General features: G+C 39.7%; 1 protein-coding gene across 1 annotated transcript in view; it reads left to right on the top strand.

Annotated features, from left to right (window-relative positions):
* ERICH1 (glutamate rich 1) overlaps positions 1–15,574 on the top strand; it is a 115,802-nt gene that overhangs the window by 93,966 nt on the left and 6,262 nt on the right. Inside the window, exons 4-5 of the mRNA XM_084623151.1 lie at positions 6,510–6,884; positions 10,670–10,864. Coding sequence (XP_084479277.1) covers positions 6,510–6,884; positions 10,670–10,864 — 570 coding nt within the window. The remainder of the gene's footprint in view (positions 1–6,509; positions 6,885–10,669; positions 10,865–15,574) is intronic.

The following is a 15,574-nucleotide window of genomic DNA, read 5'->3' as shown; positions in this document are numbered from 1 at the left end:
ACAGAGATTCTTCCTAACCCCAACAGCTGTTAGAGGCTGGCTTATACCCTCAGCCTGAGGGCCTATGTAATGTCCAATACTCTTATTTATTTTTTAATATTTCTATTATATAATATAACTAGATATTTCTGTTGTTCTTGCTGTCCATATAAATAGCTAATCTTTTTTTAATCTTTGCAAGGTCATGGCCTCAATATTGTCTTGTGTCAATGAGTTCCACAGGCCCACAGTGCATTTTATGGAAAAAAATATTTACTTTTCTCGGTTCTGAATTTGTCATCTTTCAAGTTCATTGAATGTTCCCTTGTTCTTGTATTATGTAACATGATTTTTCTTCTCCCTATAATTCCTTTATTTCATATATTTTTATCATAGCCTCTCTTATTCATCTGGGCTGTAATATAAATAGTCCCACTCTTTTCAGTCTCTCTCCAGATTTTTCCATTCTCTTAATTGTTTTTGTTGCTATTTCCTAACTCCCATCTATTCTGCTATATTCTAGTGAAAATGGGGTGACAAGAACTGAACATACTAATGCAGAAAAGGAAGTGATATTGATTTATACAATGGCTTTATAATATTTTCTTTACTATTATTGTGAGAGAGCTTTCCCTTCACCTTCTCCCCTGGTTCTTGTCATGCAGACAGAAAGCAGAAGACCAGGAGTCCGAAGTGTAGACAATGCAATGTTTATTGGGGTTAGTTTCCAGCAAACATGTTCCATAACTCTGACGCTGCAGAGCCTTGTTTTCCAGTGTCTCATCCCCTGCTCCTCAGAAGGCATCATTATACCGGAAATGCATGCCCACAGCCCCACCCCTTACAATTTAGGGTCATGTTGCATTTTGGGTTCTTCATCCCACATCTTCTTTTACCCCATGGGAGGGGTAAGGAGTGAGGTTGTGCTCTGGTCATTAACGGGCATTTCTTTGGTCTTGTAGTGTTTTATACCTTCCCCCTTTTGCCCCTCCCGACTGGTTGCTTCATTTTTGCCTTGAGATAGGGGTTGAGGCAATCTGAAAGTGTGCTCTGAGTAACATTTTAACTGCTTTTATCTATTCCCATTGTACTAACAGATCCATCTGACTAGGCAGAAGCAACATCACAGTGTCTTTGTCCTTTGTTTACACATAGATTCATAGATATTTAGGCCAGAAGGGACCATTATGATCATCTAGTCTGACCTCCTGCACAATGCAGGCCACAGAATTTCACCCACCACTCCTAAAAAAAGACCTCACACCTATATCTGTGCTATTGAAGTCCTCAAATTGTAGTTTGAAGACCTCAAGGAGCAGAGAATCCTCCAGCAAGTGACCCGTGCCCCATGCTACAGAGGAAGGCGAAAAACCTCCAGGGCCTTCCAATCTGCCCTGGAGGAAAATTCCTTCCCGACCCCAAATATGGCGATCAGCTAAACCCTGAGCATATGGGCAAGATTCATCAGCCAGATACTACAGAAAATTCTTTCCCGGGTAACTTGGATCTTACCCCATCTAAAAACCCATCACAGGCCATTGGGCCTATTTACCATGACTATTTAATTACCAAAACCATGTTATCCCATCATACCATCTCCTCCATAAACTTATCGAGTTTAATCTTAAAGCAAGATAGATCTTTTGCCCCCACTACTTCCCTCGGAAGGCTATTCCAAAACTTCACTCCTCTGATGGTTAGAAACCTTCGTCTAATTTCTAATCTAAATTTCCTAGTGGCCAGTTTATATCCATTTGTTCTTGTGTCCACATTGGTACTGAGTTTAAATAATTCCTCTCCCTCTCTGGTATTTATCCCTCTGATATATTTATAGAGAGCAATCATATCTCCCCTCAACCTTCTTTTAGTTAGGCTAAACAAGCCAAGCTCCCTGAGTCTCCTTTCATAAGACAAGTTTTCCATTCCTCGGATCATCCTAGTAGCCCTTCTCTGTACCTGTTCCAGTTTGAATTCATCCTTCTTAAACATGGGAGACCAGAACTGCACACAGTATTCCAGGTGAGGTCTCACCAGTGCCTTATATAACGGTACTAAAACCTCCTTATCCCTACTGGAAATACCTCTCCTGATGGATCCCAAGACGACATTAGCTTTTTTCACAGCCATATCACATTGGCAGCTCATAGTCATCCTATGATCAACCAATACTCCAAGGTCCTTTTCCTCCTCCGTTACTTCTAGTTGATGCGTCCCTAGCTTATAACTAAAATTCTTGTTATTAATCCCTAAATGCATGACCTTACACTTCTCACTATTAAATTTCATCCTATTCCTATTACTCCAGTTTACAAGGTCATCCAGATCCTCCTGTAGGGTATCCCTGTCCTTCTCTAAATTAGCAATACCTCCCAGCTTTGTATCATCTGCAAACTTTATTAGCACACTCCCACTTTTTGTGCCCAGGTCAGTAATAAAAAGATTAAATAAGATTGGTCCCAAAACTGATCCTTGAGGAACTCCACTGGTAACCTCCCTCCAACTTGACAGTTCACCTTTCAGTAGGACCCGTTGTAGTCTCCCCTTTAACCAATTCCCTATCCACCTTTCAATTTTCCTATTGATGCCCATCTTATCCAATTTAACTAATAATTCCCCATGTGGCACAGTATCAAACGCCTTACTAAAATCTAAGTAAATTAGATCCACTGCGTTTCCTTTATCTAAAAAATCTGTTACTCTCTCAAAGAAGGAGATCAGGTTGGTTTGGCACGATCTACCTTTTGTAAAACCATGTTGTATTTTGTCCCATTTACCATTGACTTCAATGTCCTTAACTACCTTCTCCTTCAAAATTTTTTCCAAGACCTTGCATACTACAGATGTCAAACTAACAGGCCTATAATTACTTGGATCACTTTTTTTCCCTTTCTTAAAAATAGGAACTATGTTAGCAATTCTCCAATCATACGGTACAACCCCTGAGTTTACAGATTCATTAAAAATTCTTGCTAATGGGCTTGCAATTTCTTGTGCCAATTCTTTTAATATTCTTGGATGAAGATTATCTGGGCCCCCCGATTTAGTCCCATTAAGCTGTTTGAGTTTCGCTTCTACCTCAGATATGGTGATGTCTACCTCCATATCCTCATTCCCATTTATCATGCTACCATTATCCCTAAGATCCTCTTTAGTCTTATTAAAGACTGAGGCAAAGTATTTGTTTAGATATTGGGCCATGCCTAGATTATCCTTGACCTCCACTCCATCCTCAGTTTTTAGCGGTCCCACTTCTTCTTTCTTTGTTTTCTTCCTATTTATATGACTATAGAACCTTTTACTATTGGTTTTAATTCCCTTTGCAAGGTCCAACTCTACTTGACTTTTAGCCTGTCTCACTTTATCCCTACATATTCTGACCTCAATAAGGTAGCTTTCCTTACTGATCCCTCCCTTCTTCCACTCCCTATATGCTTTCTGCTTTTTCTTAATTACCTCTCTAAGATGCTTGCTCATCCAGCTTGGTCTACAACTCCTGCCTATGAATTTTTTCCCCTTTCTTGGGATGCAGGCTTCCGATAGCTTCTGCAGCTTTAATTTAAAATAATCCCAGGCCTCCTCTACCTTTAAACCCATAAATTCTTCAGTCCAATCCACTTCCCTAACTAATTTCCTTAATTTTTGAAAGTCAGCCCTTTTGAAATCAAAAACCCTAGTTGCAGATTTATTTTTGTTAATCCTTCCATTCAGTTTGAACTGAATTAGCTCATGATCACTTGAGCCAAGATTATCCCCTACAACCATTTCCTCTATGAGGTCCTCATTACTCACCAAGACCAAATCTAAAATGGCATCCCCTCTAGTCGGTTCAGCAACTTCTTGGTATAAGAGTATCAAAAGACTAGGCTATCAATCCCAGGCTAACAAACAGACCTATATGCTAACAATTATCTATCCCATTTCTTATCCATCCTAACATTCTTATTTATTTATTTTTATCAGTGATGCACACTGAGCAAAGATCTTCATTGAGCTGTCCACACTGATGACCAGGTCTTTTTCTTCAGTTGATACAGTCCATTAAGAGCCTAGTATTGAGTTTTTCAAATTATTCCCTCCTGCTGTGTGCATTACTTTGCATTTATCAACACTGATTTTTTTCTGCCATTGAGCGTCATATCAGTGGTACAATATCTGATTGGCCAGCAGGGAGTACCATGGAGTAATCAAACAAAGTGGCAAGTTCTTTTGTGAACTCTAATACCAGAAAAATGTAGAAACACTGTAAGATGTTCAGAAAAGACCCACAAGAAATGACTAGAGGACAGGAAGCTTAACTTAAGAAAGATGAAGAGAACTAAGTACACCTTATAAAAATGCTGCCTCTGCTTCTGCTCTAACTTACACTGGTGTAAATCAGGTGTGACTCCATTGAAATCAATGGAAGTACACCATTGGGGAGCCAGTATACATGAGAAGAATCAGTTCATTCTGCCTGCTCACCCTGCTGTCTCCAGACCTCCTGCTGTCCTGAGCTACAAAGGATAGGAAAACCTTTGGACTTGACTCAAAATTTCTATTATCTTAAGCCCTTTCCTCCCTTTTGAGACATTTTCTTGGCAGTTTCAAGCCTTTTGGGGGTGCCTTGCTCCACGGTATGAAATTGTTGCCCTGAGCCTTAGTGGTCTCAGGCTGTCTTAAAAATGTCTTGGAGCATTTGGCAGCTGAAACAGGTTACAGATGCTTTCATGAGCCGAAACTGATGTGCTTATGTAAAGAGACGGTTAAGTAATCTCAGAGAAGAAAAGTTATCAAATTTTACCATAGGATTTACTTATTATTACCAACTTAATCCAGTCAAGGCCAATGTAGATCTTAAAATGCAACATTGGTGCTTTGTTTATATTTTCTTCCCCCATTCATCCCTGCCTTTAGCTCTCATATTTTACTCCACCAGCACTACAGACTGTATTTTTCCTACATCCCATATGTCAAAATCCTACATAAAGATGTTTAGCTCAAATGTCATGCATGTGAAATGCTCCACAGCCTCCTTCATAGAAGGTATCAAAAATGTCTTTGCAGTGAGTCATCCATAGCTAAAGAGGAATTGAGGGTTGTAAAAGAGAGAAAGTGGCTAGAGCTAACTGAGTTCGAGACAGAAGAGTCGAATGAAAGCACAAATGAAAAGTCCCCAATTACTGAGAAAATAGAGGCCAAGATTGGAGGGCCAGACAAATTGTGGATGTCAGAGGCAAGCGGACAAAGTGTGCAGAGCAACCAAGAGTGTGGACCTGATTCACTAGCATAACACTGGTGTAATGATGTAGAGAAACTCTTTGATTTCAACAGAGTAACACTGGTGTAAAACTAGCTTACAGAGAATCAGAACCTGTGTTTTCAGTTGAATTCAGAATGTGAAGATAAAGGATAATAAGGATTAAGTGGTCTTGCTTTCTGAAGTGAGACAGTAGAATGGCAGCAGTGTTCAGGGCCCCCTGAAGTTTGAGAGTAAGGATGTCATTAGACCATAAAAGAGAATTGCAGTTAATTAGACAGAAAAATATTTTAGGCATAAATAAGGATTTCAGCAGCAGTACAGTCAACGTTAGGGTGGATTTTGGCAATCTTCTGTGGGTAGTAACAGGCAAGACTTGCATTCTGAGGAGATGTGTGGGAGAGGAGGCAAGTTCGGTGTTATGGATGATGTCAGAGTTCTGGTTTGGGTACAAAGCTAAGCTCTGAATAAAGGAGCATGAAAGCCAAAGGAGGGACTTCATCCCCTTGACATTTCAGCCTTTTAAAAAATGAAACAGTCAGGAAGTTATGGTGTTATAGCCAGGGAATGACAGACAAGAGAGGCAGTGAGAGAGATCAGCAATTGTGAGTCAAGGGCATTGTTACCTTAAATGTCTTTCCCCATAAAGGTGATGTCCAAGGCCAAAGCTATCAGTGGTGTAAATGGAGAAGAGGAAAGAGCCGAAGACTGAGAACTAAGTTGTGCCTTTCAGGCACAGCCCTACAGTTGGAACATACAGGAGGCTCCATCAATCATTTTTAGGATATTGCACACAATGCTCTTCTGTGCTTGATCAGCTCCACTAGCTGGTGTTCAGATGGGTGGGGTCTTGGCTCTGTTATCAGCCACCAGTGGTAGCCTAGCAGAAGCTTCACCATCGTTATGTTGTGCCCCCATGCGTGGCGAGGGTGGGATGCTTTTTTGTCCTCTTCCCTGAGTAGGGCCATACTTAATATGGCCATGAGTCTTAAGGCCTTTCATACCAATGGGATGAAAAGAAGTCTCCATCAGCAGTGGAAGGGGAGAGACACTGGCCTTCCTGTCTGATGCATTCAAGGAGATGTTTGCAGTGTTGTTGTAGCTCTGTTAGTCCCAGGATATTAGAAAGACAAAGTGGGTAAGGCCATTTCTTTTTCTGGACCAATTGGACTCAAGAAGTGTGATACGTAATACTGAAAGCCACACTGAGGAAAGAGAGTAAGATTAGGGGTATCTATATATGTCAGAATTTGGGGGGGGGGAAGTGGTTAATATCCCTCTTTTAAACCTACAGTGGAGGATTCTTGCGGACAACCCAAGAGAAAGCGCATTCGAAGGACGAAACGAAAGAACAGTGTTGGAAATCCTGATAATTTACATGGAGAACAAACAGAATCTGGGAAGCATGAGACTCTGTTTCAAGATAATTTACAGCTGCAGCAGACAGATGGCAGAAAAATAAGCAAAAACAAAAAGAGGAAAATGAAAAAGAAACGACAAAAAGAAAAGATGAGAGCAGCTGGCTTGCTAACAAAAACCACTGGTGTGGATTTTACGTATCAGCCTGAGAAGGACAACAGTGAAGGAGCAGACTTTAAAGACATATATGAAAAAGCAGATGGCATTCTGGACTTCTTGCAGGCAACACAAGAAATCTATTTTGCTGACAGTATGTATCAACCTTTTTTTCCAGTAACAATAACAGCTTGAAATTAGGGAAAAATACGCTTATTATTTCTATATAAAAGGGGCTATATCCATTGCTAGTATAACTGCATTGAAGTCAGTAAGGGTTGCAAGTGCTTAGCACTTCTAAAACTCAGTTCCCTTTTTTAGGTCTCTAAATATGCAAGTAGGTGCACAGATGTAAAAGATGAGATCTCTGGTTCCCCATCTTTAAAATGTGTATAATATTTTGTCATGCATTTTGTGAACCTTCGGTAAAAAGTGCTAAATCATCCAAATTGGTTTTTTTTTCTTCTGTGAATCAACATCCAGATGAATTGCTTGATGTCAGAAACATTCAAATTACAGAAGTAATTGCTGTTCTAATCTGAGTTTTCTTGTCCTTATTTTCCAACCTGTTTTTCAGGAAGCCTCCCCCTTCTCCAGTGTCTGATTCATTTGTTTCAGAGTAGCAGCCGTGTTAGTCTGTATCTGCAAAAAGAACAGGAGTCCTTGTGGCACCTTAGAGACTAACGCATTTATTTGCGCATAAGCTTTCGTGAGCTAAAACCCACTTCATCGGATGCATGTAGTGGAAAATACAGTAGGAAGATATCTATATCTATATATAGCTCTATATATAGATATATACATAGAGAACATGAAACAATGGGTGTTATCATACACACTATAACGAGAATGGATGTTATCATACACACTATAACGAGAGTGATCAGTTAAGGTGAGCTATTACCAGCAGGAGGGGGCGGGGGAGAAAAACCCTTTTGTAGTGATAATCAAGATGGGCTATTTCCCACAGTTGACAAGAACTTGTGAGGAACAGAATGGGGGAAAAATAAACATGGGGGAAATAGTCAACTGCTGGAAATGGCCCATCTTGATTATCACTACAAAAGGGGGTTGTTTTTTGTTTTAGTTTTTGTTTTTCTCTCTCCTACTGGTAATAGCTCATCTTAACTGATCACTCTCGTTATAGTGTGTATGATAACACCCATTGTTTCATGTTCTCTGTGTGTGTGTGTGTGTGTGTGTGTGTGGATATCTCTCTAGATAGATAGATAGATAGATATCTATCTTCCTACTGTATTTTCCACTGCATGCATCCGATGAAGTGGGGTTTAGCCCATGAAAGCTTATGCTCAGATAAATTTGTTAGTCTCTAAGGTGCCACAAGTACCACTGTTCTTGATTCATTTGTGATGTACAGGGAGAGCTACAATGACTTGCCAACTCACCAGTCACCCAGAGAAAATGGGGAAGCAGTAGGAGCTTTACTGGAGGACCTAAGGATCTTGTGGATGAGATGCATAACTCAGGTTTTAGTAACCTGTGGCAATTAAAGATGCTGTAGCACCCTTCAAAAGACTATCAAGGTGTTAGATCTGATGTCCTATTATATTCTAATTCAGGTGACTGGGATCAGGCACATCCCTATTGTTTCAAGTGGACACAATATTATTTTCTTGTCCTATTAAAGTATTGTTCTGTGGAGCTTCTGTCATGAATCCACTTCAGAAGTAACTAGTGATGAGTGAAGTGATTTTAATTATGGGTGAAGTGATTCCCTGTGCATATTCTAAAGCAATTTAGTATAATGAAGAATGGAACATGCTTTGTAAGTGCAAAATACTGTTGTTTACATTGTTGGGATCCAGAACATAGCTTTAAAACTAGGACATGTAATGTCACCTTTTCACAACTCACAGCTTTGACATTCCTGGTGGAACTATGTGGAGAATTTTAAATAGTTTGCCTGCATATAAAGTGTCTATCGTAAGCCAAAGCTGTTGGACCCCAGTCTCATAAAATTCACCTTTAAGGTATAGAACATCTTTGAAAAATGACTGTAAAAATGGCATTTGGGGAATTCATATTTATTTTTTCCTCAATGATTTTCAGATAAAATTTGTTCAGATTACATGTAAAAAGATGTCTACTCTATCTCAGGTCTGTATGTCTTCACTAGCAACGTTAAAGCACTGCTGTAGCAACGCTTTAACGTGGCTGTGTAGTCGTGGCACCAGCGCTAGGAGAGAGGTCTGCTCACATTATAAAAAACCCACCTCCATGAAGGGAATAGCTGCCAGTGCTGGGAGTGTGGCTGGGAGTGTGGCTCCCAGCACTGGTACACTGTCTACACTGCTACTTTACAGCACTGAAACTTGCAGCGCTCAGGGGGGTGTTTTTTCACACCCCTGAGTAAGAAATTTGCAGCGCTGTAAAGTGGCAGCATAGACCAGGCCTAAGCCTGTTATATGAAAGCCAAACACCGTTTTTCAGGTTCATATATTGTCATCAGTAATAAAGATTTTGCAATTAGAATTTATGACTAAATTACGCTCTTGTTTAAATCAGTGTAAATCAAAAGTAATTCAACTGACCTTAATGGAGTTACTCTAGAATTACACTGTTGTAATTAGGAGTGTATCTAAATTTGAGCAGGGAGTTGTGATTCACAGTTTATGTAGACCTGTGTACCCACCCAGACACCTTAGATATATACTCGGGAAGCTAGCTCAAGCTGCTACCTATGGTACCCCAGTTACACTGTTATTTTCAGCATGCTAGCTCGAGCAGAGCTACTGCAGGTATATCTACACAAGCTGAGACACTCACCTCCCAGCTCAAATGTACCCTGAGAGTAGAATTGGACTCTTAGTTAACAATTCATTGAGCCAGAATGGAATCCTGTTCACTTTCCCATAGTTGTGTTGGCTGCACAGTTCTAACAAAAAGTATTCAGACTGTCAGTTTCCAAAATAGGCAAAGCTAAATTCTGTCAGTGATTGACAGATTGGCCCTAACTCCAAAACTGTAGCGCAGACAGTAAACCCAACATGGACCTGGTTATTCACAAAAGAGAAATTGTCAGGCAAAAGCAAATCTATGTTATGGATTAGATGTCGCATCTACATATCACGGTATGACTGACTTGCCTGTTAGACAAATGGGGGTTTATATATAGATCTGAAATTATGCTGTTTGCTTTTATCACAATCTTTCTCATTGGGTACCCCACTTCCCTCCCCATTTTTAGATAAAATTGGAAGCCACTGCTTTCAGCATGATTTACCAATGACCACGTTGCATTATACCTTTATATTTCTGTTAGAAAGATTAATTAGGAGGAATCTAAACACATCACTTACAAATGTTTTTATTAGAAAAGCTAACTTTAAAGAAAGCCTGTCTTGAGGGGGTTATAGGGACAAACCATTCAAAGGTACTGGCATTGGAGAAGTTAGGAGAAGCAACAGCACAGTATGAGAAATCATAGTTTCCTTTCTAGTTTTATTGTATGCTATAATATATATTTTCAAAGCATAAATATTAATATACAGGAATAAGTTGATCAGTTGTCTCCCAAAAAGCTTTACAGCAGACCCTCTCTCTGTATATGTATATCCATAAAAATATGTGTGTGGTACTGTACACAGACACTTGCTTTGACTATAGTACAGTTTTTTCCTTAGTCCTTCCTACTTTATCATAAATCACAATTTGTTTTTATTAGAAAAGCTAGGTAGCGAGTTTAGATTCCTCACAATTCATTGGTAGTCCTATTGGCGTCGTCTTTACTTTTCATATTCAGCATCTTCCTACCCATCATGTTAAGAAGAAACAGGCTGCATGTCAGTACAACATGGTATTGGTTTTAAGGAAGTGTAAATAAAAAGGAAGGAAATGTATTTTAAAAGTAAAGGTAATTAACAAATTTTCAATAAACATGGAGAAAGTTCCTAAATTTATTTGGCTTTCTTTGTTCAGCTAAATCAAAATGCATGGATTCAGCTATAAGTTCAGCAACTGTCCAAGAGATTTTACAACATCTTGAATCTCACAGCATGGCTTCCTCAGATGTGACACTTCTACATCAGATGAAATCCCTTGTACTTTTGCAGGATATTGAGAGATTGAAGGGCATTTTGGAACAATTCCAAGAACATTCCATGATGCTGCCAGGTATGTGCAGTTTACTCATCATACTGCTGATGTTCTTCTCAACATTTAGAAATGTTCAAATATTCAAATTTGTCATGATTCTCATACAGGGACAAAACAGTAACTAAATAACTACACAATGGTGAAAGTAAGATTATTACTAGATTATGAAAGCATCGTTCTTCACGGGGAAGACATTAATTTGCCTTTTTGTCGGGGGGAAGAGTTGTGACTGATATGAAACCACAATAGTGACTTGTACTGTAAGGTGCTGAGTGTCCTCAGCTCTCAAAGAAGTTAGTGAGAGGTGAAGGCTCTCAGAATTGCATAGGAAGAGATCAGCTATTTGAATAGGTTTAGTCCCTGTTTCTTCTCAATGCTTAGAATAAGAAACCAGTATTGTGAACTATACTTATACCATTGTGTATAGTGCTTTAAAGAATCTTGAAAAGTAATGAGTAAGATAGTGGTAGTTGTGACCTATCAAGGTACAATTCAGATGAATGAGTAGTTGTGTCATCCCTGCCATTTAACCTGGGGTGTCCTTTCCAGTGTCTTGCTGCTGTAGCCGCCAACCTAGACTGCTCACAAACAGCCTCCAGCATGGAACTCAATCCCAGCTATGTCTGTGTGTGCTGCAGACAGCCAGGCACACCTTTGATTCTTATCAGTCTTAAAAATTACCACAGGGTGACACCAACACAGTCCTACTCCCAGATTTCCCCCCAAAATGTGTCCTGTACTGCACAGTCCTCTCCTGGACAATGCAAATATATTAAGTCCGTTACTCATTTTAGGAAATAATATGCACACAATTTGTTACCCCAAATGGAGTTACCCAGATGCTTCAGCTTGAACACACTGGATGAGATAAACCAATAAAACAAGTTTATTAACTACAAAGAAAGAAGTAGTTACAACAAAAATAGAGATAAAAAGCTTACTGGTACCTAACTTAACTTTAATTTGAATCTAATATAGTTTGTTTTCTCACTACGTGTTTCAGCAGTCTTACAGGCCAAACTCTTTAGGTCAGGACCCCGCTCCCAGAGTCCAATGGCTGCTTCCTTTGTCTCTTCAGATGTAGTGAATAAGATGGGCCAGCAGAGAGAGGGGTCCCTTGTAGTGTTTTTCCCTCCCTTTTATAGTTTCAGTTCCCCTCTTGGAAAACATTTCCAGCTGAGACGCAGGAGACAAAGGGTCTATGTGGAAAGATATTCCCTGCTGGGTTTTTTTCACCTGTTTGAACTTCCTTTGTTTTCCCTCCCTGTTCGATGACTCTCTTCACTGCTTAAATGCAAATTAAGGGAGGCATACATTCCTTCCTTTGTCTAGGACAGACCTGACTTCTGCCTGGGCAGGGCTGTGGGGTTTGGAACATATGTTAACAACATCATACAGGGGAATCTTATAACCTCACACACAATGTTGCCACACATATTTTACCAGGACAGTACTGACCAGCAAAGTATGAATTTTCAAATGATACTTTACAAGGCATACTTTATACAAAGATTATTACAATAGAGCAGAGGTTCCCAACCTATTTATCATTGTGGGCAGCATATGCCGCTCTTTGTGTTATGTGGGCCACATCCACACCGTATAAAAATACTACCTTTATGGCCCTGAGGATGTCATATGGGCCACAGCTGTGTGCCGATTGGGCCACAGTTGGCCCATAGGCCGCGGGTTGAGAACCACTGCAATAGAGTTTAGGTTATGAATACAGGGCTGTATTCTGTTCCAGTAGTGCAGTAACTGAGTAAGTGAAGACAGTAGCCGTTAGATACCTGACAGTAATTCATAGAGGACTGGGCATTAGAACCTACTATAATTTTATGTGATGGTAACACCACAAGGCCCCAGTAGGGTTTTGTGCATCATTTTGCTGTTCAGACCCAGAAGAGAGAGAATCTCTGTCCTGAAGGGTTTACAGTCTGAGGCTATTAACCAGAACTCAGTTATTATTCCCTACTCTTTCAAAAAGTACATTTGAAATTTTTCAATACTTGAAGACCTGGTGCATTGGCAGTGCATCTGCATGTGGAATAAAATGCATGTGTACAGTAAATGTAAAGAATCATCCTTCACTGTGATCACAGGTGAACTGCTTAAAGTTGGAGCTGGAATTTTAGGGCCAGATTCTGCTACCCTTAAGTACGTTGTGTATCCCACTGATTTCAGAATAAATACTCTCAAAGCAAAATACAACTCAGCATTAATAGGGGTAACAGAATTGGGCCTTTAACAAAAGGCCTAATTCATCTTCCATTAAGTCAATGAGAAGTGAGAGTTGAGTCATGTGCAAAGTCATTATAGTCACTGTGCGCATGACCCGGAACCCATTGAAGTGAATGGAAATCTTTCAGCTGGCTTCAGTGGGCTTTTGGATCAGACTCACCTTTTCTCTCTCTCTCTCTTTTTGGTAAAACACAACTGTTGAATAGAATAAGGAAAAGAAAACAAATTAACTTTGAAAAATCCACTCAGAAAATATAAAATAAGCATTCACAGCAGAGCTGCCCTTTGAAATAAGTATTTTTCCTCTTTTAGAAGACTGAAAACATCCCTGTTGGTGTACAGCCTTATTTATTCTCCCAGTTGATTTTCTCCTCATGTCTTTAGTCACTCCTAGTTCAGTTCTACTGTCACTCACACCTATTTTCCACTGGTCAATACAATCAAATTTCTATTCCTCACGTACACCAGTGTAAGAGAAGAATCCAGCCTTCTGTATTTTAAGTGTTGTTATTTAAAGGTCTGCTCTATACTAACTTACCTCAGCAGAGGTAATCACTTTTTAACTTTATTTTTTGAAATCTCAAAGAGCTACAATGTAATGGTAAGAAATTACTTCCGACATAATTTTTTAATTATGTATTTATTTTTCTACCTTTTTAATTAATAAACTTTTTTCTTTCATAGTCCAAAAAACCCCAGATTTAATCTACAATAGAAAGCTGATAAAAGCAGACAACCTTCCTTGTAGCTGTTACAGAAGTTCGCTGCCTCAGCAAACTCCAGCTGCTCATTACAGAAACACAATTCAGGGCTATTCAAAAAGATAAAACATAGAGTACTTCTTAGTAACCGCAATATTTCCCAAACATGAGATCTAAATTCCATCAGGACTTGCTCATATGATTCTCTTGCCTTTGTTTCTAGAGTGTGGGGTTTTTTTTGTTTTTTTTTTGTTTTGTTTTTTTTTTACTGGGCTGTGATGCCCTGGAATAAAGGGTAATTCCTCATTAACTTGATGAAAAGAAAACAGTTTTTATTAGTATTAGCAAAGAGGCTTATTTTTGCAAAACAAACCCATTTTTTTCTCTTGTGCTTCAAGAAGCAATAAGTTAACAAAAGAACCCCTTTTCCCTGTGGTTATGATTCAGTGCAAGACACCTGGGTCAAATGGCTAATAATTTGTGGGGGGTATTTTTCCCTTAATGAAGGATGTTGCAGTGGGGAGTCATGAAGAAGAATGAATAAAAGTCTTTACGCGGACCCTCTCCTTATACATAATAATGTATCTTCCTCATCTCTGAACTTTATAATGGTGTTATTGCTCTACCCTGTTATAGAAAAGATAATTGAATAAAGCATTTATCTGGAATTCTCTCCACACCTCCCAGAACATTACTGTGATTGGGAGGTATTGTTCAGTAGACAGAAGAAAGAAAAAAGAAAAGAAGAAAAAGGAAATTTACATTTTATTTTAAGTTTTTAGTTCCTATTCTTTGGCAGAGCATGCAATGGTGGTGGTGGAGATGTCCAGAAGAAGAGGTGGGAAACACATCAGAGTTGCAGGGAGAGGACATGGCAGAGACTACTTAGGACAGTGAAACTGTAGAGATGCGCACTTCAAGCTGTCATTCTCTCTCTGGCCCTTAGGACTTCGTACCAAGTGAGGAAATGTACCTGAAAAGAGACGGGGAAATCCAGGACGCCTATGATAATGTGGTGCACTCTAACCAATATAGAGGTGGTCCCCTAGCTCACTCCAGAACCAGAGGAAGGGGATTGGGGAGGCAGACTGAGGGAGTTGGATGGTTTCCACCTCAGTAATCACCCCAAAGTTAGAGGTGATCAAAAATTTTCATTTTTAAAAATAAGATTAAAAAATGGCAATTTTTCTAAAAATATTTTTGTTCATTTTCAAAATTTAAAAAATTGTGAAAATGTTTGCAAGGAAAACCTAACATTTTTCACTTCTTTTGAATTTTTTCACAAAAAACGTGTACCATTTTCTATCCCAGTGGTCTCCAAACTTTTTGGATCAAGCACCCCCAGGTCCAGCTCTAGGGAAGCACCAAAAAAAAAAAAAAGAGTTACTGCCGGCGTGCTGCCGAAGACAGAGCGGGGACAGCTGAGCTGCGGCCGAAGAATCAAAGGTCCGGGAGCGCTGCTGCCATCGTGCCGGCAGCACTCCTCCTGCCGCGCACCCCCTGGGGTGCACGCACCCCACTTTGGAGACCCCTACTCTAGCCCTCTCTACCCAAAATCTTCCATACACCTGAAGAGGGTAGGGATAGGGGTCAAATATAAAGGAATCTCTCATAGAAGTTTCACTCACCTCTTCCAGAAAGTGTGGGAAACAGAATGCTGCTTGTGAGTCTACGTTGGAGGGGAGGTTGAGCTGCTTCATGTCACCTTATTGTGCATGAGACAAAAAATGGTCTGTGACTAGAAGATAAAGCTTTTATATGCTGTTGGGAATTACAAATTTTAGAA

The sequence above is a fragment of the Lepidochelys olivacea genome (genome assembly GCF_965140295.1).
Source record: "Lepidochelys olivacea isolate rLepOli2 genome assembly, chromosome: 3".
In the NCBI taxonomy this organism is placed as follows: Eukaryota; Metazoa; Chordata; order Testudines; family Cheloniidae; genus Lepidochelys; species Lepidochelys olivacea.
Note: the sequence above shows the minus strand (reverse complement) of the source record. Positions and strands in the feature narration are given on the sequence as shown.